The 23958-nt window shown below is 40.9% G+C and overlaps 2 protein-coding genes across 7 annotated transcripts; one reads left to right on the forward strand and one right to left on the reverse strand.

The window, feature by feature from the left end:
* The first annotated feature begins 181 nt into the window (after positions 1-181).
* LOC122400911 (TATA element modulatory factor) lies at positions 182-6831 on the forward strand. The gene is made up of 11 exons (XM_043402653.1): positions 182-606; positions 735-2767; positions 2867-2974; positions 3127-3405; positions 3484-3822; positions 3943-4155; positions 4312-4458; positions 4555-4947; positions 5032-5269; positions 5361-5475; positions 5766-6831. Exons 2-11 carry the CDS (start codon positions 747-749, stop codon positions 6050-6052), a joined length of 4140 nt encoding a protein of 1379 aa, XP_043258588.1. The 5' UTR covers positions 182-606; positions 735-746; the 3' UTR covers positions 6053-6831.
* A 136-nt stretch (positions 6832-6967) lies between these two features.
* Positions 6968-23261, reverse strand: LOC122400910 (serine/threonine-protein kinase SMG1). Of its 6 annotated transcripts, none has more exons than XM_043402649.1 (16): positions 23192-23261; positions 21943-22254; positions 21657-21880; positions 21319-21571; positions 21093-21222; positions 19098-20424; positions 18837-18993; positions 18127-18655; positions 17807-17994; positions 13628-17719; positions 13169-13442; positions 12836-13098; positions 12435-12711; positions 10170-12057; positions 8967-10031; positions 6968-8874 (listed from the first exon to the last, which is right to left on the reverse strand). In XM_043402649.1, the coding sequence occupies exons 2-16, from the start codon at positions 22218-22220 to the stop codon at positions 8690-8692; spliced, it is 11130 nt and encodes a 3709-aa protein (XP_043258584.1). In that variant the 5' UTR covers positions 22221-22254; positions 23192-23261; the 3' UTR covers positions 6968-8689. The 6 variants fall into 6 exon arrangements, with proteins under 6 accessions (XP_043258584.1, XP_043258585.1, XP_043258587.1 ...); XM_043402650.1 differs by lacking the exon at positions 23192-23261 and adding an exon at positions 22973-23135; XM_043402652.1 differs by lacking the exon at positions 23192-23261 and adding an exon at positions 22876-23135 and having other exon boundaries at positions 21943-22207.
* Between the last annotated feature and the right edge of the window lie 697 nt (positions 23262-23958).

The raw sequence follows: 23958 nt of genomic DNA on the forward strand, positions 1-23958 counted from the left end.
GTAACGGTATCAAACTTGTTTGTTGCTTACACAGCATCTGTCACAGCGTTGTTAAAAGAAATTTCTCAAATGTAGAGTATGACACGCATATATGGCATAGGTATAGACACGCATAGGTATGTGTACTTTAGTGCACACTGCGTATGCACATACTGTATATACGCTGTTGCGTTTTGACGTGTCGCTACTGCCATCATCTTCGTTTTGGTCAATTAAACGTGTTTTGGACTTGCAAATATTGTTTGCATAACGTTAAAAAATTCTATTTATTTTGATAATTAGAATACAATGAATATCGATGTATAGTAAACGACAGTTAATCAATTTCAAACGGCCTATACTTTTAGTTTTCTCATTGTGGTTTTAAGAGAAGAAAATGCGACCAATAGCCTTCCTTTGTGTTTCGTCTCGATTACAATACCTTTTTCACTATTTGTGTAATTCATTCTCAATCAACTATGTGAATTTACGATTCTTCATAGATTGTGCAAAATAATATAGTGTTATAAAGTGTAAGCATTATCACGAATACCCTAACCTTTATCGTGCACTTTGCATTTTCGGAAGAACAATTTTTTATTTAGCTTCAGTGCGTTAATATGCAAAGTAAGTTAGTTTCGTTCCTTGGATTGCTCATATGCAGTATAATCATTATCAACATTCAACAGAAGTATTTTATTCTTAATTTTAGCGCCACTATCGTATGCTTTTGCCTATTCTCGTTTTAATTTTAGATACAATAAAGAATGAGCTGGTTTGATGCCACTGGGTTTGCCAACTTGGCCAAGTCTGCTTTGAAAGAAGCCCAAAAAACTATCGACAAAGCATTGGATATCAAAGATGAAGATCAAAAATCTGTGGAGCACCTTACAGAGGATACATCAGACTTTTTCGCAACCTGGGGATTGAAAAACGATGAAAATGTTGATCAAATAGCACAGATCGATGAGAAAAGCAAGGATTCTAAACAAGAAACATCGAGTAGCATATGGGGCAGTTTCAGTGGATCCTTCTTTGAAACTTCAAAATTAAATGAAGATGAAAGTAGTCAGAACCGTATTACTCATTCCAAATCTTTACAGAGTACATCCGACGGAAATGGGCAAAAATCTAGGCTTACATATTCATCATCTTTCTCAGAAGATTACAGAGGTAAAATTTCAAGCCCTTGGGAGGATTCCAAACATACAAGCAAAGATTGCAAGGAGGACACAGTTGACAAAGCCCACAATGATGCTTCTCAAGATATTACCGATGCATCTACTTCTGACCCTTTGAAGCAATCCGATCCGCTGGAGATAATTACTTCAGACAATACAACTTCCGACGAGGACGACAAAATGAAAGATTGTTTGAATATCAATGTAGAGAAATACGACTGGAGCGAGCACTCCTTAAATAAAAATGATGCTATTGTTATAAACGATCAAAGTGGTGAGTCAGAATGCGACAAAACTGAAGCCTGCGAACACAGCTTGTGTATCGATGACCATGCGTTGAACAGAATGTCGTACGTGTCTTCAGAAAATGATAAGAAGAGTTTGGAAAGCGTCGAGATTCTTGGTTCTCGATCCAATACCGATTGCACTACCACACCAGAATCGGACAGCAATTCCATCAGTAATTCGGCAAGTCCTTCTGCTATGGGCGCTAAAGTGAATTCCGAATCGGTGGAGATATTACCAGACAGTCCAGTTACATCTCCAAGTTCTGTAGAAATTTTAGGGGATTGGAAAAGCGATAGCAGCCCCTATTTATCCCCAATAAATCCAAGGCGCAGCGATTCATCTTCCGCCTTGGATAGAGGCGATTCAGTGACGCCCTGTTGGGAAGACAACAGCGCGGCGCAGAGCGGAAGTAAAGAAGAAAATCAATTGTATCCGTCATCTTCCGATATTTCCCCGTACGAATCACCGATGGAAGAAGCAAAAACGCCACACACCGATTCGTTTATGAGCAGCGTAGATAGTTCATCGTCTACGGGGACCTATCCTGGAGGATCGGTTCCGTATTTAAGCAAAAACTTGCCATCGTCCGGTGTGCATAACGTGAAATCTCTCACGTCAGATAGCGTGGAAGTGATACCATACCCGGATGAACCAGACGAAGCGAGTTTGGCCGAAGATTCTTACACCTCTGCCTCGGAGAGTACGCTCACCACGATATTGGAAACGTTTCAGCAGAAAGAGCAAGCTAAAAGTAAAATCGATATTCCCATCAGCGTTTCTTGTCCGGATGATAAACAAGCTTTGATAAAAAGTTACACGGAAGTTGGTTTAAATCTAAGCTTGGACTCCCTAAAAGAGAAACATAATTTACATCTGCCGATCGAAGCAATCACCACGCAGCCTATTCGTAAATTGATGGAATATCTCGACGGAACGGGTAAAAGATCCGAAACTGATCGAAAAAGTCTCGATCGGCTTTTGAACGTTGCTATAGAACCAGTGGAACCGAAAACGAAACAGTACTCTGCCGACAAAATTATCGTACCGCATCCATTAAAGTCGGACACGTTAGAAACTGTGGATCAGCATTTAATGCCAATAGACTCGAGTTGCGAAGGAACCTCAAACGAAACTAATTCAGAAGATAATCTATCGCTAATGCATAAATTAGAAGAACAAATTTCAGAGACACCTTTGACGACTAGTTCGTACGTGAAGACAATGTTAGCGGATGCGATGATCGAAAAGGGTGAGATCATCGAGATCGAAGGACAGGCCGCGGATATGCCTCGAGAGAATTCCCCCATTTCCTCGGAAAGGTATTTGATAGACGTACATGTTCTATTAAAGCATCAGATAATTACATAGTCTCCTGCATACTCATCCGAACGGCATAAGTTTCATCTTGTTTGTTATAGTCGATCCGATCTGGTTAAAATTGGTTCAGATCAAACGAGTGGTCACACCAGTGGAGACGAATTAGAAACTACAACTTCCAGCGACATTGAAATTATATCCAGGTATAGGTATGATTATAAAACAATAATTAGGTGTAGCTTTGCAACGTATTATACTTTTGTTTGCGTGCACGTGTGCATGTTGTGTATGTATTTTTTACGACTGTCTGATACGGTTTTCAAACTTGATGATAAATAACAATTTATTTTATGGAAAAAAGTCCAAATGGCGATTCGAGCTCGACGCACTCACGACAAAGTCTGGTAAAGGTACAATCGGTAAAAAATAGTGATCTTTTGACGAAAACTTTAAAAGCTAGAGAACATTCAAGAGGATTGAGCGAAATTAGCGTGGGATCCGACGAAGGGAACATCGAGATAGAGACATTGTTAAAGCGTGTACAGGAAATGACAGAAATATTAGAAGCTAGAGAATCGAAGCTTCTAGACATGAGCAGAATGAACATGGAATTACACGAGCAAAATATCAATCTAAAAAAGTATGTTCCGATATACGCGACACATGGTTCGATTCATTTGTCTTTCGTTTTGTTGATTTATTTCTGTATTTTACATAGGCAGCTCGACAATTTTGAAAAGAACGCGGAGCAAAGTCAGCATTTGAATCAAATTGCTGACGAATATACACAACGATTGTCCGCGTTAGAAAAAAAGTTTCAGCAAGCGATACGGGAACGAGATTTGTTGAGGAAGAACTTGGAACAGTTAAAATTGGAAGCAGCTACGCGTTTATCCTCCCAAGAGATGTTTAGTTTGAGCGCCGAGAAAGACGAAATCATTAAGGAGCTTAGGGAAGAAGGTGAAAAGTTGAGCAAGCAACAGCTTCAGCATAGTAATATTATTAAAAAGTTACGAGTCAAGGAAAAAGAAAACGATGCTTTAATAAAGAGTCAAAAGTACGTAAGTCATATTTTTTTTTATAAAAGCAAACCAACAAATAGGAGCGCGTATTTAATTTCATCTTTCAAGGATGAGATTATCTGTGGTAACAATATTTAAACGTGGAACGTTTACAGGGAACAAATGGAAGAACAGACATCAGAATTGGAACGTTTGAAGAGATCGTTGCACGCGAAAGAAGAAGTCGAACGATCCCAAATAGAGGCTGTCCATACATTAACGGCAAAAACGAAAAAACAAGAAAAAGAAATTTTAACATTACAAGAAAAATTAGATAACACTCTCCACAGGATGGATGCCTACAAGAAAAGTTTGGATGCTGCGAAAATGTAAATAAAATGATTTAATCAATTTTTTTCTCGAGAGTATTGTTTGTAATTTATTTTCACAAAAACAAGACAAAATTTTTGTTAAATTGTTCCCATTTCTTTCACCTTTGTAGTCACTCGGAGTTATACGTTAATCAACGAATTAATATATTTTAGAGATTTGACCGAAACTAAGAAACTTCTGGCAGCAACGGAAACGGAATTAAAAGAGGCGACAAACAGCGCCCGGGAATCGTGTCAGCTTCTTGCGCAAGTAGAAGAACTGAAAGTTAAATTACGGGAATCGGAGGAAATGCGTGTCAAGTAAATATCTCACAGACGAAATGGTATTCATAATAGTCCTCTGATAAAATAATTTCTTATGCTACTAGCTCGTCCTTTGTCTTGTCGTATGTTTAGAAAAGAAGAGTTTCTTAAGCACGAGAACAGCGAGCTGCTGAAACGCTTAGAAGCCGCCGAAGCTAGAAGCGAAGAACTTTCGGAATCGGTATCGATGGCCACGAAACCATTACTTAGACAATTAGAACAGCTTCAAGCGAATTTGACGCACAAGTCCAACAGCTTCATGAAGCAAGAAAAGGCGTTATCGGAGAAAAATATCGAATTGCAGACCAAAGTGGAAAATTTAATTGAAATGGAACGTTACTTAAAAGAGGAAAATGTTAACTTAAAGTCGAAAATATCTCAGTTAGAATCGAAACTCACTGCTAAAGAGACCGAAAGAACGCGACTGCAAGAGTCGTACAACGAATTAATGATAAAAAAGGAGAAGCTAATCGAACAGAATGTCCGGTAAGAAAATTTCGCTTTTTGGAGCGTTTAGTTCAATTCAAATCAAGGAAACGTACGAGGAGTATTGATGTGGTTTTTTTTCAGACATCGGCAAACTATAGAAACACTTACGCAGTCGCATTCTTCGCAAATAACGGAGCTGAACAAAGAAATTGTGGCGTTAGAAAATAAACTGGCTGTTGAGCAAGCAGCTACGGACGCAGAAAAGAAGAAAAATCACGCTATGTCAGAGCAACGACGAAATGTTGGAAGCAACGAGCGACTCAGTTCTACCACTGATATAGAGGAAGACTCAGTAGATGCGATAAACAGTATTTGGCCGGTAACATATTCACACAACACTATTTAATTTTCATAGCATATAGTGTATGCTAGAGTCTAGAAAATTATGAATTGAACTATTGTAATTTCAGTTATACCATTCTGAAGACAATTCGGAAAGGTACCCGGTGTACGACGGTATCAGGGCAGGATCGAGTAGCACTTCCATATTTGAGAATTTGCAATCACAATTGAAACAAAAAGATGGTATGTTTTCAAATATTTGTTGGCGATACGTTGCTAAATTTTATCGATCGCACTGTTCAACAAATTAATATCTGTTATTGTTCTGCAATATCCATTTCGGGATTCCCAGTTACAGTTCCTCGTCTCAAACACATATCCGGGAACAAAATTGTACTACCACCCTTAGTTTTTGAGAAACGCGAATTTTTGCAAAAAGAGCAAAACAAAATTCGTGTTAGACAGCGTTATCGTCAGTATATTCGAACGATTTGGTACTCGACGAAATTAACGGAATGGATTTGTTTTTATAGGTGAAATACAGCAACTTCAGTGGGAATTATCGCGTCGTAATACAGAACGGGATGCACTTAACACTGAACTATCCACGTTAACCTTAAAGATCGAAGAATTGAATAGCAAAGTTTCGAATATTATGGTTTTGAACGAAAGTTTGCAGGAAATACAAACACGATACGACGCGTTGTTACAAATGTACGGAGAGAAAATGGAGGAAAATCAAGAATTGCGTTTAGACCTTGCAGATATTAAAGAAATGTACAAAACGCAAATTGATCAACTTCTAAAACGAGATACTTGAAATTGTTCGCGATTAAAACATCCTCATTGATTCATTTAAGTTTCATAGATACGACGACACGTTCTTAAATAATGTTGCTATTACAACGAAATCGTCGAGGTTGATTGAAAACGATAGGGAATGGTAGTAAACTATTGATACCAATTATTAATCTGTATAAAATTACTTTAAGGAAGTATCGTGAAAGTTGCAATCTAGTTAAATTAATTTTATGTTTTACGGTCTATACTTTTGGGAGATTCGAGCTGGTCACGTTGAGTTAGAGAATTCAAACTCTGTCAATTTTATATTCCACTTATTTAATGTTTGTGTAAAATTGCAAAAGCTGCAGTTTGAAGTTCCGTTCACTCCGCAGTTATCGCTGTCGTCAATCGATGGACGACTACCAGACGAGTAACTATTCAAATCAATCTCCGTTGTGTACGTATATGCGCGCATACATGTATATACATCGTGTAAAAGTAGAGTAAGAAGGCAAACAATGTGATATGAAGTATAATATATCTTTTAAAGTTTCTCATATTGTAATATACAATTGAATTACAATGTAATTTATTAAAAAATTACGTTCGTTTACTGAGAATGGTATCTCTTTTGTAGCTACAAACGAGATATCGAAAGATTCAAAATTTAAGGTCGTAATTTTAAATTGGGAGTTGAGAACTTATTGACACATAAGTCTGCACACACGGGCGTACACATACATAGGCAAGTAAGCGAGCAAGCAAAGCATGCAGGCAGACAAAGACTCATATTCAATAAGAATAATACGTATCGGAGAAGAAGAATGGATATGTAAAAAGATTGAAATGGAATGGTGCGGAAATAAAGTAGCCAAAACGTATTGATCGAAAAGGTGCCGAAGAAAATCACATGAAGGGGGGAAAAGGAGATACAGAATGATGAATACCGATGGGTTACCATATCGAAAATAAGAGATCCAAGGTAAATGAACCGTAGGTAAGAATGTTTCTGGAAAGAGTAATTCAACCGAAGGGAATAGATCATTCTCATTATTTTTATATATACCGTAAACTTTATTGGTTACAAAGTGCGACCTTCTCTCTGGTCCTTTCCCTCGTAACAAACGGAAATAAAAAAAAAACGAAAAAGAGAAAAACGCGAGACGTTCGAGTGCTCTTTCGAATTGATGTATTTTTTTTTTTACCTATTACGCAAAAAGAAACATGTTTCTTTCTCTTGAATATCTGCAGCGACATTCACGTTTTCTACTTTGCGTTCTCTCTATTTCAAACTATCGTAGATCGGCGATCGACTATTACGACCGTTGTTACAGAGGCGCGATGGTACAATGATTGTTAATCAAATGATGTTATTACAGAAAACGGTGGGAAAAAACTTGAAACAGGCGACTGTTCATCCTGTGCGAGAAACATTGAAATTGCAGATTTTACCGAATAATAAGTGTAAACTTTGCATAAAATGTAAAAACTGTTGTATTCGAGCGGAAAACTAGCCAGGCATTGAAATTATTACTATTAGAATAATAAGAATCAAACGAGGACGAATATAATGCGTCTACATTATCGATGAAAAATTTAGATATATATAATCAGATTAAATAAAAGCACCAATATTGATAATACATTGAATTGTAATAATGCTTGGCTTTTCATTTCCGGCGTCTCAACAATGAACCTCGTTTATTTTATACAAGACTCGATAGTGACGTCGTTGTTGGTCCCGCTGTGAACTCAAACTCTAAATCTAATCACTCGTTAACAGTGATGATACACACGTTCTCCAAAAATTGGTTTACAGTCGTAAGACTCGACCCCGACCGACCGATACGTACGTTTGCTAAGATACTAGGGAAATTTTATGAGTGAATCGCGAAATAAAATAAATTTAAACTCGGAGAAGGACCGTTTCTTCGAACGAATAACGTTCGTGGCAGACAACGCGTCATAGATGTTCTCGTTAAGAGTCTCGAGTGTCGTCACCGTCGACGCGTTAATCGTCATCGAGTTTCTCCGCATCGTCGACTGAACTTTCAGTCGTCTCGTTATTCCAAAGATGCGACAGATTCTATGCTTTTCCCAAATCTATCGTCGACATTTAAACATTAAAGCCATTCCCAACACGTCAACAAATAGCGGATTCAATAACAAATGACTGTCGTTCAATATTGCGATGATAAGTGCCGTTGACTCTTTCCTCAAATGTGCTTTTATTTGTATTGCACGTCAGTCCACTTTTAATAAATAATTATCGTTTGGTAGTTGTTTTAATCAATCGCCTTACGAAAGAAAATATGACGAGAGTACGTTGACCAGTGGAAACTAGCAAAAAAGGAATGGACCTCTATGGAATTGCACAGTACGCGGCGTAGACGAGAGATTATTGAGATAATCATAGAATCAGTGCCAGAATCGAAGTTCGATCGTGAGTCGCTGATCGCGCAGGATTTTTCCTTGTATTTAGGCACGCGTTGCCGAACTTGCACGGCATCCTTGCGGGCATAGACTTTCTCTTCCAGGTGACGACGAAGTTACTTCACACCTGGTCGAACAGAGAGCTGGCTCCATCGAGCGTAGAGCGAAGGACGGTACGAACTCTAGTACCGTGTGTAACGAGCATTGAACCATCGACGCGATCGCGTCAACCTCCTTTCGTTCAGACCCACGGTGTCCAACCCTCGTACAAAAGGGCTAAATTGTCGGTGCTCTGAGCCTCGCGTATCACGTACTCCACCTGTTCGGCCGTGGTGTATTTGCGTGTCGGTTGTGGATCACGTCCTTCCAGTTTCATTCGTACGCGACGCCATACGTTCAACGCGTAAGCATTCCGCTCTTGAACAGCTGTATATACGAGAATAAAAAAAGAAAGATAAGCGATGGTAACGAATGGACGCTTCTAAAAAATCGTACGACCAATAATAAGTAAACTTTACCTTTGCCCGTAGTCGGATCTCTGGCCAACGGAACTCCCTTTTTCGGGCTGTAACACACGCCCTCTTGCCTGGTCAACTTTCCTTTCTTTTTTGTCATAACGACGGCCGAAGTTTCAGTCTCGGTCTCGTTCTCGGTTACAGCCTCGGCCCCAATCTCGTTCTCTCTTTCTCGCCCCTTTTCATTCGCTTTCTCGGTTTCTTTCTGCTTCTCTAGCATCTTTGCTGAATTCGTCCTCCTCTCGTTCGCAAACTCTAGCAACTCGCTGTACAAACTCGGCACCGTGACCGCCATATTCTCCAATTCTTCTTTGATCGTTCTACCTCTAGCTGCGTCGAGGCTGTCTGATTCAAGTTCCTTGACGATCGATGACACGCTTTCGGTAAAAGACCGATACGACGAGAGAAATTCTTGCAAGCCGTCGATATTTTCTTGCTTGGTCATTGTTCGCAATAAAATCCGTACGTCCCACATCAATATATGATGTTCGGACAAGACGAGTTGTAAATTTCTGACCTGCTCCCTCAAGTGTTCCTGAGCAGCTAGCAAACATTCTTGCTTCTCTTGGAGTTCCTTCTGAACGTCTAGTATCGCCTCGGAAATAAATCTTTCCGCGTGCTTCAACCAGTTTATGTCAACGTTGCAATCCACTTGCAGCAATTCGACCAGGCTCTCCTCGATCGCGGTAACGGTAATGGTTAGATTCATTGTTAAAATACAGCTTTCTTCCCAATGCTTGACCAACTTGGCGAAATTCGCATCATGCGTCACGCTCTCCGACGTTCTGGTTCTTAAAGCCTCGTAGTGCAATATAGAATTGCACGTATTAACGACACTGGATGCAAGATTTTGCTGCCGGGTCAACTTCTCGCAAGAAGAAAGCACGGCGTTGTCAAACGCGGACATCACTTCCCCGAGGGCCGGATTCGCCCCCGCGGCCCACTTCAAACGTTGCACTGCACTAGAGACAAGATTTTGTTGTTGCTCCCGTGTTTCGCATACGCGAGACTGTAAACTCGAGAGCGCCGCGGCTGTTTTTCGTAATTCTAACATGAACGCTGAACGATCTAAAAGCAACAAAAACAAACAAGAAATTAGTCGAGAAGAAAAATCATGCCGGTATTAAGTCTTCGAAGAAGAGGCGAACGAGAAAATGTAAAGAAACAGCGAAATACAAGTTAAAAACGATCAAAAGATATACTTACTCAAAGGATTTAGTAGATTGAGGTTCGATCTCAAGAGCAAACTGTCTTCGTGCAACCAGTGATGAGCAGTTAGCTGTAGCTGAAGTCTCTGCATGCTTGCTCTCGCCGCCTCAACGTTTTGCTGAGCTAATCTGCTGCTTTGTTTTCTTCGCCAAGTGCTCTCAAGGGTGCTACTAAGCGCGCTGGCTTGTGCGAGCACGGATCCCGAGAACGATCCCCTTTTCAGGCATAAATCAACAACCTTTCTACACAGTTCCTCCAACGAGACTTTACTCTCAGCCCCGATGTCCCTCTGTTCGATCTCGGTGGTAACGCTCAATCCCATTCTTTGCAGTAAGAGGCAAAGCGCGATGGCAAGTGTTTGAGACGTAACTCCAAGCAGTTGCCTTGACACGTAATCCGCTGTAAAGATTCTTATCGGTTTATTAAGCCTTTCATCGTCGTAAACATTAGCTAAACCACCCTTGAATGCGGTTGCGATATCTCTGCACATCATAAAAAACTCTTGTATAGTGTGCAATCGTTTGACCAGAAATATGTCCTCTAGAACCTGGCAGGCTGCCTTGTTGAATATGGGTGCGGACATTTCCTTTGCTTCCCGAATTTGGTCGATTTTTCTCCACGCACCTGGAATATCGAGCGTACTCAGAGTAGCTATCAACGCGTTGCCCTCCATTTGGAGTTTCTCGAATAATCCGTTAAAGCCCATCAACAACATTTGACCGGGGGTCAAAGTCTCGTCTTGATTCGGTTCCTGAATCTCAGCCGGTCGGGATAGCAACGCTTCGAATCGCAATCTCATGTTGTTTACTACGCTTTGTATCATTGCGTGAGGACTTTCCATTTCCATAACAGTGAATCTCAAATGCATCTCCAACTGTCCCAAAATTTCACCGAGCGGTACACCGGGTGACACAATGATCTCGGTCAGTTCGCCGATCATCCTGATCACAGTTGGCTCTTCCGTTATGATCGTTTTCATCGCCTCCGGCAGAATAATGGTGTGGAAATTGTAATTAAGCTCTTGCAGCCCCTTGTAGATGCAATCGGATCCCCTCAAGCACTTGAGGACGATAGATATCTTGGGGTCGTTATTCGCTTTGTGACACTCGGGTATCAAGCTGATCAACTCAGCGATCAACGACGACATAAGACGCATTTCATCTAAAAACCAATCCCCTTCCCTAGATGTAAGATCAACCAAACAGTCACCCGCACACTTTGCAGCACCTTCCATCATCAAATATCTTTTATTTAGAGCACACAGAGCAGTTATGTTAACACATTCGAGCGCCCTTTCTGCCCCCTTTTCTCGCCTCAAGAAACTCTGTATCTGCACTCTCGACTCTGTGTACGCTTTTTCTATTCGACCAATCGACTCGGGCAAGCCCTCCGACACCATTCTTTCGTATGCTTTCTTCAGTCTCTCGTTTGCCTCGTTCAGAATACCTTGCATCTGATAGGAGAACGTTATTATTTGTTGCACTTGCTGACTATTCGAGCTCTTTAGCGGATCGAAAGTATTTTCGAACTGTGCCATGACCTCGCGACAAGCCTCGACGCTTCCCGAATTCAAGAGCTCATTGGCCCAACCGTGGTAAAGAACCGTACGATGTTGCGACATAATGCTTAATGGATATAGTCTGCAAATTGCCGAATACTGACTTAGAAGATCCAAACAACTTCGTATCAAAATCGACTGTTGAGTAGCTAATTGTGTCAACTCGTTTTCCGATTGCTCGCATTGGAGAATCATTTGACTTTGACCAGCATTCTGCAAAAATTCCTTGACCAAATCGAACACCACGTGATCCTCTTGATTGGCAGACGTTCCCAATTCTGCTAACCACTGTCCCAATTGGAGACCCCTAACCGCCGAAAGTGCCAACTGAAACCGTGACAGTAAGATACATTTCTGCGAACTCTACATAAATGAAGCGAAAATGGAATATAAATAAATAAAAGTAAAAAGAATACACCAGTCGCGTGTACAGTAGTTGCCTCACTTGAAATGCGGGAGAAGTAGAAGGGATACACGTATTCCCACGTATGCATTGATCTCTCGCTCGCTATTCGTCGCGGCAGTTACACACACATGTGGACTGCCTGAGAGCAAAGGAACGAGATAAATAAATGTGCCGTCCCGCGAGACTTCAAGAGAGGCGACTACTGTACACATGCGGCAAAGCGCTGGCACGTAAATAAAAGTTGCGCGGTAATGTCGAATGATTGTAGTAAATATCTAACGAAAGAATATCTGCTTACATTGTGCATATTAATTTGTTTTTCACAATCTTCTATTCTTTCCTTTAATCCAGTTTTCGCCTTTTCGTGAGCATCGCGTGCTCTTTTAAAAGAGTTGTAACGCTTTATCACCGAGTACAGCGGGTGATTGCGTCCCATTGCCTGTGCTTCTTTGACCAAAGCGAGCTGTTGGTGCCTGTCTTGTAGCAAATCCTGACACTGACGAGTGGCGTCGATCGCATCCACCCAGCAGTTCAAACGGTGACACAGAGCCGGAAACACTTTCATCAGTTCATCCCTATGAGTCAACGAATTTGGCAGTCAGTCAGTCTGTGTAATCAAGATCGGAACTTGAAGTCGTTCCTTTAGAAGAGAAAATAGATAACGCTTTTACTTGCTTAAGCTGATTATTGTTTACCAACCTATTTGCCAACCATGCGGCACGCATCTCTGCCGTTCGAACGGCAAACATTGCCCGCGTAAGTTCCTGTTCCAACTGTTTTCTTCCTATACCTGTGCACCTCGCTCTGGCCTGGCATGCTCCGTAACTCGCGATGCTGTTGTCCGCGCCAGCTCGCCAATCCACCAACGGGTCGTATACGAATGCCTCGAGTAAAGTAAGCAGGGTTTCGCGTCCTCGACGCATCACTCGAAGCGTGTGTTCGCAGGCTAGACGGAATATACCCTGAAAACGGAACCACGTCACATTTTCAATACACGCAGACGGAAATGTTAAGCAAACGTATTAATCTTACCTCGACACCAGTTACCCCTAACGCTGTCCTGATGTTAGGTGTCATTCTGAAGGGCACCTTTTCCGGCACGCGTAACGTTTTTCCTTTTTCGAAGCAAACGTTGTAATCGATATGCACAACTTCTCCTGTATTCAGGTCGACCAGCACGTTGTCCAAGTGTCTATCACCGAGACCGATGATGTAACCGATAATCGACATTACGGCGACCGAATAGGAATAATTTTTGGTTGCCTGCCACCAACTTCCAGCGCTTATGCTGTTGCACCAAATCTCTCTGCGAAGACAGTGACAGAAAAATTCGTTAGTACTGTTCCAGGTATACAATAATGCACGATTAACTTTAATAAGATCAAACACTGATTGACAAAGAAATAAAATGATTATAACGGATACATTACTGTACATGGAGATGGATAGGTCGAGGAATAAAATAGTTTTTGTCAACTTTTTAAAACTAACTTTGCCAATAAATCCTTCGGTGTTTCAGCCATTAACTCGGCCAAGACTTGCTTCAAAATTTGAATGGGCCATTCTTTCCTATTCTCCAAACCAATTCCTCGTTCTTTCAGCAACGGCGTCAGTTTATTGTAGAACAGCTCAGACGGTCGCAAAATAGCCGCGCTGCCGGTTTTATTGGTCATTGCGTTCTCCCTTTGCTGCCATCTCTTATAAAGAACGAACAAGGGCGTGACGCCGTCGACCCATTGTATAAGACCGGATCGCGGACCTAACGGTATAACCGAATAATGTCGTGCCCTGTACACTTGTTTTGAATCGCCTTTCTTCGACATCATAGTGTTACATATATTTAAGAACTGCATAATTCTCTCGTCCAAATGAAGGTCCTCCAATCCTTTGAACAGATACGTGTAAACGTGTCCATCGGAACCATGAAAAATGAGCTTCTTAGGCTTGGTCTTGGTCGGCAATATCTGGACGTTATTATCAACGGATTGGATGGTAACAACTTTATTATCGTTGGCAGCAACGCCCGGCATTGCGATACACGTGTTTTTCAGGTTTGCCAACACCGGACTGATATCGTTCATAGACAGAGAATAAGCAGCACGTCTGTGCACGCGTTGGGCTAACTTGCTTTCCAGCTGCTTCAACGACAGACTCGCGATTTGCGGCTTCGCAGGGTTCTTAGGATTGGTAAGCTTGTTTATCGCTTCTTCGATCGAGGGACCGAACTTTTCTTGAAAATTCTTCTCGTGCGGAGTTTCAGCCGGAACGGAGGTCATAGCCGAAAGATTCTCCAGTATGAACGCTACCGGCTTCAATATAATCCTATGCTTTTCGGCGATCAAACTGTCTTTTTCTTCGGTGCACAACCAAACGTTATCCTGTACCTTTTGCACCTCGATCTCCAGCTGCTCGAATCGCTTGGAGATCTCGGTGTGATGCTGGCAGAGAGTTGCCAACCATAGTTCGTCCCACAGTAACGTGATACGACGCAATTCTTTGACCAATATTTTTATTTGTTCAACGGAATCCTGGACTCGGTTCGAGAGGCAGTCGGCTAATTGGGAGAAACAACAATCCATAAATTTCTCGTGTTCGTCCTGATACTGATACACCGCGGCCGAGTTCTCGCCAGCGATCTCATCCTCCTCCTCCTCCTCTTCCTCGACCTCAACAACCGCGTCCTCTTCCTCTTCGCCCTCCTCCTCGATAAAACCTAAATCGTTCCGCGTGGATCGACCAGTGCCCGTCTTCTCATAGAGAATCTTATCGCAATTCTTTCTCTGGCCGGAAACCGCTCCCACTACCGCGGGGAAAGTAATCAAGTGCGGCGAATTCTCCGCGACTCTGCACAACAGCTCCGAGACCCGTGTGCGTACATAAGACTCGGGATGACTGAGCCTCGAGAATAACTGCGGTATTATCTCCTTCCACGGGGCCGTAGGTGTCGACGAGAGTCCAGACTCGAGAACATTTTGCAACTCGAGAGCATGCTTCACGACCAGACGCAACAATCTGAGCGTGGCTGTTATAGTGTCGCAATGATTGGTCTCCTTATTCGCAGCTAGTTGCAAATACTTGAAATACGCGTTCGCGGAGAGCTCGTAATACGAATAAATTTGTTTCTGCGCCTGTTTCCAGATATCAACGAGCATCCCGAGGCGATCGGAACTCGCGCGACTCAATGCCGGAACGGTTCGTAGCTGATTCTCTATCATATCGGACGTGTTTACATCATTGGACGTGTCCGTTATGTCGCCCTCGTCTTCTGGTATCGTTTTGCTTTGACTCAGAATAGAAAAAATCGCGATCATGTCGGTCTCGTCCGTGTCGAACGGTAAGAGATCCCGTATGGTAGTTCTGTCGGAGTCGGTGAGTCGATCGGAATTCGAATTGTCCACGATTTTTCTTCCCCATTTGTAGCACCATCCAGCGAAGCTGGACCACGCGACCGGTAAATCCGGACATTGATTTACACCTAGCTGCATCAATCTGCCAATTATCATGTCCGAGGTAGGTATCGAATCTGTGGTTGGTCCGAATAGCTTGTTCATCAAGCCGTCGTTGTGCACAGCTTCGAATTCGAGCAACTGATCCAACTGATTGTTTTCGGTACTTCCGGCTTCCTGTTGTATCCATTTACCGAGAGTGAGTAGAAGTCTTGTCCCGTTCTCTCGTAAATCGGTCGAACGTTCTCCGTCGATGATGGCTCGCGATATACCAAGCGCGGTCGCGCTGCAAACTTTCAACGCTTTATCGACGCGCCCCATGTCGTACAATAATTTTGAACATTCGCGGAACGCGCGCATATTATTCTTCGACCATTTCACGCGCATCACGTTCTTCAAGACATCGTCGGTGACTCGATCGAAATCTAGATCGACGCGTTCGAATCGTTCCTCGCCCCTCTTTACTTCCTCGATTCGACAAATCTCCCGTTCGGATCGCAGGTAATTGAGAAGTTCACGTTTCGACAGCTTGAAGTTGCCTTCCTTTCGGGCTGTACGAACAATATGCAACCGTAAATCGGCCACCTCGCTCGACAAAGTATTACCGCTGCTCGGCCGTCCTTTGGAGCTGTCTTTCTCCCTCGCGCTACCAAAATATTCCGACCACCATAGAATTCGTGTCAGAACGTTCGAATCCATACGATCGATCTTCTCAGTCTTGTACAATTCGAACGTGTTTTCTTCTCGACCGGATAACAACAAGCTCTTCAATCCATCGGTCGAATATCGTACCAATATCGACTCGGTCAAATATTCCGACGGTAAGTTTCGAAGACCTTCCTCCATGGTTTTAGATGCCACCCTTCGACATCGTGTTATCTCCTCCTCAAAATAATCCTGATAATCGTTTGCTCGGATTCTGAGCGCAATGTTGGTTAGCGTGTTGCTGCATTCGCCCAACGTTTTTGCACAGCTCCAATTCCCAGTCTTCCCAGCTCCATTTTCCAACAAATTCCAGTCGGTCAGATCGTCGAGATATACCGTTTCGTCAAATTCGAACATCTTCAAACACCTTGCTCGTCGACAATCGCCATTCTCTATCGATGTCTGTTGTTCGAGAATCGAATTTTTTTCACGACAAAACATCTCAGCCTCTTGAAGCTTCCACGCTTCCAATCGAGACCAATCGCTGACCGCCTCGTAACACTTGGACAGCCGTTGCATGCAAAAACCAAGTACCTGATTGTCCCCTTCTGGCCTAACATTTTTTCCTTTGCCGTCGATCGAAGAAGGATCATCGCTTTCGCTAACGCTGTCGATACCAATACCAATACCGATACCACTACCAACACCGCCGTCGCTCTCATCTTCCCCCTCTTCTTCTTGCTCCGTATCTTTTAACAATCGATCGAACGTGGCTCGTGTTTGCTCCTCGATGATCAATTTGTAAGCCTCTGCAGCGGATTCGTAGTGACACGCGGCTTCTTCCATTGCGGCCTTCAACCACGGGAATTTTCTCTCCTTCTCCTTGGTGTAAGTATAAAGCCCTTGTAACGCCTCGGCCTCTCCCAACATTACCATTGCTTGCGCTGTACAAAGAGTTGCCCTTTCAAATTCGATACCCTGCGTGTTATCGCTGTTACTCAAATCCTCCAACAATCTTTGGCTGTTTCTCAGACCACTACCAGCCAGTCCCGAATGCAACGATACTACGCACAACGCCAGTCGAATGCGATTCAACCATTCCTTGCATGTCGATTTGTTAGTTCGAAAGAACGTTCTGACTGGTTTTGATAGTGGCGACAGAGCAATCGCGCAACCTTCCGCCGCGTTGTGTATGGCTCTTTCGAGATGCTCGAGAAATTCGATCAAAAGTCGTACGCGGGTATGTTCGCTCAACAGATGATCCAAACTTCGTTTCTCTTTTTTTGTTATTTCCATACTGTATGATATCTCACGCGCCAATGATTTCAGAGCGCTTTCGATCGACGTAAATGTTTCTTGCGGCTTTCCCAGCGGTGTACGAAGTTTGTTAGTCACGCAATGTTGTGCCGCCTCGAAACCGGCCCAAAAATATAAAAAGGATCGATTCGCGAGCCCTAGTCGGTACATCCTTCTCGTAGTTTCACTGTCGGACCTACGAATATATCGGACAACGTGTTACTCAAATTCCTATTCGCTGTTCTATAGTTTTCTACCACCTGTAACAGCATCACATACTTACACGATTGGCCAGCAAAGTGTAAACATCTCTGATAGCCCGAACGCATCCAGCTGCTGATCTTGCAATAGAAAAGCCATGTAAGTCTTAAAGTGTTGAGCTTGCATCTCTCCATTACTGTTCCCCCGCATGTGCAGTCTCTGAGCAAGAATTACAGACTCGGTCGAATAATTCTTAATCCATTGATGTTTCTATAAAGAAATAAATCGATTCCGACAGCTAGAGTCATCTAAGCACTGTAGACCGAAACTACCGGTATACAATGGAACAAAAAGTGCCTTTATTATAAACTCCCTTTCGAGAATGGATCCTCTTAATCTTACCTTTGTTTCTGATAGCAAGCATTCCTTGTTAAGTTTCGGTATTACTATATTCAGAGGCACGCACGTTAAGAACGAACCATACTTCTCCCGTACGACTTCGTCGCACGAGGTCAAGTGTAACGTCGCCAAATCCACTATGCACGAATAGATTTCCTCCCTCCATGCAACATTCTTCGCGCTCATCAACATCTCGAGAAGTTCACAAACGGCAACAGAAATGTCTCGATCGATGCTAGCTCCGCTGGCAACAAGACTCGACAGAACATTCTCATATTCTTTTGTTTTGCTCAGTATACCGATATAATTTTCAGATTGTACACAGATTTCTTGCATCCACGTCGACAGCAGCAATAACGTTTGTTCCGGTGTATATTCGTTGTAACTCTTGGCTATTAGATTGAGAATTATGGAAAGATGGCCGCTGGTCGGCGACGTAGTAGGTACGTCCAACGCACCCGGGAACATATCTATCGGACGACAAGCGGTAGTTCCAGTTATTAAACTCGAGCTCGGCACGAAGTGATTATACCTAAAATAAAAAAGACGTAACAGGTAATGCCGATCACGCAACAAAAATTACAAACTTATTAGTCAAACTACGGTTGTATAAACTTCGAGCTCTTGAAACTCAGAACTCGATGCTTATTTTAACACTAACTGCGCATCATCTCGCCCCGTTCTCTTTCCTTTTCTATGTTTAAATATTTTACCTGGAACAATGAGCGTATAACAAGTACAAGATACTGTATTGCAAGAATGGACTGCTCACTGACAAGCTACTTTCGTATGGCTTCAGTTTCACCGCCAACAGCTCCAAAATGCTCGGCTTCAATGCCCACATGCCGATGATCGAGTTGCTCGCGTTTGCTGCAAAACATTGCATAAAACTGTGTCAGATCAGTCTACAATCTCTTTCGAATCGATTATCATTTCATTTTTATATTAAAACGTAACAACGCTCGCACATTTACCTATATCGGATAAAGCACGCAGCAAAAAAATAACCACAACTTCTGCATCGTTCTTTTTATATTTTATGTCGTCGACTAACGGATTGTCTGCTACCAAACTTTCAATATCCACTAGGACAAGCTTATAAGCGATCTCCAGATCGGACAATATATATCGATACGATTCCTGTAGTAACGGAATATTTTTTAAACTGAGCAGACTGTGATACACTCCGAGACTGGCATTTTGAATAGAAATAGAATCGCGAAATCTCAATTTGAGTAAGACCGAATCCTTCCCAAGCAATTTGTGCACTAATTCCAGCGGTAGGTTCGCCGAGACTTCTTTTATTATTTTCGAGATAGTATTCAACATCGAAATGATGGTATCGTCCCAAAACACGTTGATCCTTTTCAACTGAAGATCGATAAACTTGTAGAGTAACTCGTGATTTTTTGTAATGCGACTTTGAAGATGCCCCAACAAGAGAAAGGCGCATTCGTTCGCAGTTACTATTAATTCTTCCTTTTCCTCCGTTAAATCCAGAGCTTTTTTCTTTCCTTTCATTTCCAACGATCGTACAACATTTAACAAGGGTTCCCTTTCTTTTAACGATGTCTCCTTTTCGATGCTTTGTTTCAAATTGTTTAGCTCGTTTTTATCAAGATTCAACGATTTAAACATTTTAACGACATCTTTCTCGATTAACTCGGACTTGCTAGAATTAATCGAAATAATACTTGTATTTCTAATACGTTTCAACAATTCATCGGCACTCTCCGGTGTAATAATGAAATTTGAAAGCCAAGTTTCATTACAATCGTCCAATTCGATTGCTTTCACAACGGTTTTCAACATTTTTGACAAACAATCCGATAGAAACGACCATTGCACGTTCGGAGTAAGATTCGGATTCAAATGCTCGGATATACTTTTCGTGACTGTGTTAAACACTGAAATCAGAGACGTGATACGAAGAATACATTCTCTAGGTGTCGGTGATACTTCGTCTCCAGGTGAACTTCTGCCAGATTCTGGTAATGTCAATTCCTCGTCGTAGCTTTCCATGTCCTCTAAAAATTGTCCTAATAACGTTAAGGTGAATTGTAGGTCTGCTATCCAAAAGGTTCGCAATCTCTGTAAACTACGGCTAGCATAGCTTGCAATTGCTTTTTGCTGAGTTGAATCGATGTGCCAGCCGACTAATATGTCAACTGTATCACGAAAATGGTTTGAAAACGTTTCAGGATAAGATTCCATTATTAACAATATTGCATCTACAGTTGCTACCAGTAAATCCGATCGATCGACATTCTCCAGTGTCGATTGCAGTTGCGACATCATTAACTGAAAATAAAACAAAAATTACGCATCTTTATTCATCGTACAGTGATCTCTCTTTCTATCGTACACATTTTATTGTATCATATACAAAGAGTGGCCTAATAACTTTCATCACTGTGAATATCTCAGTTATTTTTAGAGATATGGAAAAACTTTATTTATAAAAGCTTTATACTGCAGAGAAGGTCATAACATGCTAGTAATAATATTTTTGTAGATGGAAGATGTCTGGAAATTTTAAGGACATCTCTATTTATTTTTTTAAGACATGGTGTTAGTAGAATAATGGATGTTTAGACAATTTCAACAGCCTTCGATACAAGGTAATTTGACAATAAATAAAGGCGTAAAAAAATGATTCTTACATCATCAGAGGTGCTCAATTGGTGATAGATCAATAAATAATAACTATACCAAAGTCTTATACCAAAAGTCGTTGAAATCATCCAAACATCCACTACTTTATTAGGAACAAAAAAGTATAGTATATTATTTTAAAAAATAAAGGTGAACTTAGAATCTTTAAAAACACACGGTAAATATCATGTGGCCTAATGTGTATCAGGATCTGCTTAAACTCATCGATATTTGACGATGTTTCACTACCCGAATCAAGTAACCACGCGTCTTTAATAAATGCGCAATATGTAAAAAAAGGAAAAAATAAATACCACTGAGAATTCTTTTAGCCTCGGTGCCTCTGCGTCAATCTTAAAAACTTCAACAAACGATTTGATCAAAAGGCACTTTATATCGTCTTTCCGTTCCAATGAATACTTGTTGAAAATCCAATCCATATATCTGCAAATATACGTCCGATGTTATGGTTAAACCAAACTTAACTTCACTGGCAAAAACAGACATATAAGTCTTAGAGTATCAAATTTTCTCATTTACCGTTTGAAGTCCTGTTCAGCTGCATACCCAATACGACCTAGACATTTTGCGACTTGTTGTTTTGCGTCTGGTCCAGGTCCTGTATGTAATATATCCAATAGGCTTTCGCAGATAATGTCTAAATTTCGTCTTATATATCTCTGATTTTCAGGTGCTATTATTCCTTCCTGTGCTTGCTTGCATAGCACTATAAAATGGTCATAATCATCTTCTCTGCACAATTTCCTCAGGAGCTTAGAAATTCTAGAATCTTCTGTAACAGATTTTTAAATGACTTAGGTGTATAAACATGATACAAATATTATATTCCAAATAGTTTTGAAAGTAGCAATTCTGACCATTTATTCTCTTATCGTCGTAATATTTTCCTTGTGAATTTTCTTGGTTCTTCAATGATTCTTGAAATTTGAGTCGAGTTGTAGGGTAATAGCTGGTTTCTGAATTTGAATCTCGGTCAATGGATGTCTTTTTAAAAGCTCTACCCCGTAATGCACCTCTGGCACGATCTCCGGAACTCCCACCACGAGCCATTCGAAATTCATTTCGTGGAGCACCACCGATTCTGTAATAAATTATACAAAGTCCAAGAATCCATTAAAATAACTAATCATGAATATATTTTACCTTGGCTTGAATCTGGAAAAATTATGGTCGGAGGAATAATTGTTTGTGCTTCTATGACAAATGACCAATGTGCCACGTGGAGCATTAAAATCGTTTATACTGTAACTGTTTAAAACATTCACTTCTCCCTTCTCTAACTCTCCAGCTCGATTATTACCAACAGTTTCTTCCTGTATCTCCAAACACTTAGATCCACGTAGCTTTGTGCTAATATTAGAGTTCCCACAGCTATTCATTACATTACTGTGCAGACGATCTGCATGACCTACACTTTGCATATATAATGTGCTATACGCATACAATAATAGTCATCTATAATAATAAATGATAAAGAATTCAAAAGCACAAATATTATATAATAAAATATATTTCAGCATCAAAGTTCAAATAGATGTTGTGTATTGTTAAGGTTGGACCACTCGCAGCTACATCTTTGGTATATAGAAAAAAGAGCTTAATGATCATAAAACAAATAACCAAGAAAAAAAAATTGTATTACAACAAATCTGCCAAATAGAAACAATTAAATTTGCTGCATTTCTTGTAAAACACACAATAAATTTGTTCAAGAGAATAAATATAATATTCGCTAGTTCGATTTTCATAAAAATCACTTGCTCCGAAAAACACTTTCGGACACGCATGGAAAATACATTGATTTCAGGTCGATCATATTTCGTTGAAGAAAGATAAACGAATAGTAAAATAATATGCGTAACAAATTCGTCACGCGTCCGAATCCAACGTACACCGTGTCGACAACAACAACCGATCAACAGAGAGTCTACAGAAAAATTTACAAATTGACGAACACAGAATTGCAACACGACCTTATTCGCGTGTTGCTTTATGCGCGACAGATTCTTCGGCGTTATCCAAAAATCATACGTGCGACTGTTCAAATTAAACTTTGTTAGATATATAGAAACCAACCACACGGAGTCGAAACGGATCAAACATCATTTACGAGCGATACTTTCCACGCTATCCGTGACGTACTCTCTGTAAACAGCGAATATTTTGACATTACTTTCTCACTCTTGAAATTCTTTCTTTTAAATTCATCGAAAGTTGTGCAATCCAAAGCAAAAAACAGATAGAAAAAGGTATAAACGAAAATAAATCAAGTAGATCAACGAATGAACACGCCACATGCGTTCTAAGCACTAACGAATGGACTAACGAGGGCAAACCCACGCTATACACGCACAGAAACACTTATTTGCGAATGATTATGAAGATTTCGTACCTTATACATAAACTAGGAACTTTAACTCTAGCTACATATAATTATGCTACACTCGTCACTTATATGGATGTATATATATGGATATAATGAAACCATGTGCAACAAAATGATGAAGCAACGAAACTTGAACCAATGCAAATCGTTTGAATAATATTCTGATCGATTCCATAATCTAATTGGTCTGGATCGACCAATATCGCCAAAATTGTTCTACGTAAAATTATCAGTGATCCAATCACCGAGCAAATACATTTATGAAATGTACAGTAAATATACACAATGATGCATAACTATTCTTATCAATGTGCAATAATACTTTTCATTTTTTGTTTATAATAATTCTATGTGTGTAGTACTTTACAATGGTTAGAGTTAATGTATCGATTAACAATCGAAAATAATCAACTAATTATTAAGTAATTTAACGTGTCTTTATTTTATAATTTAAGCTACATTTTTCTTCATAGTTTCAAACAAGAATCATGAATAATCGCAATCGATTTCATCCCCGAAGTCGATTGCTTGAGAATGAACCTTTAATAGACCGTTTCTCCCTCTATTTTCCTTATCTTTTGTTCATGATGACGTTACATTTCGTGGTAACCATGCTTTAGAGCGACCTCTTCGTTCAAAAAATGATGACTTGAAGAACTATAATCAGTTGAACACAGTCAGTCGACAGTTCAAATTTTAAAGTTTAAAATCTGACTCATACTTTGTATTAACATCGCGAACGAAATCATTCGTTAAGTGTTTTGTTTTTGTTT

The sequence above is a fragment of the Colletes gigas genome, unplaced genomic scaffold, assembly GCF_013123115.1.
Source record: "Colletes gigas isolate AHSC1104 unplaced genomic scaffold, ASM1312311v1 Colletes_gigas_Sc00020, whole genome shotgun sequence".
In the NCBI taxonomy this organism is placed as follows: domain Eukaryota; kingdom Metazoa; phylum Arthropoda; class Insecta; order Hymenoptera; family Colletidae; genus Colletes; species Colletes gigas.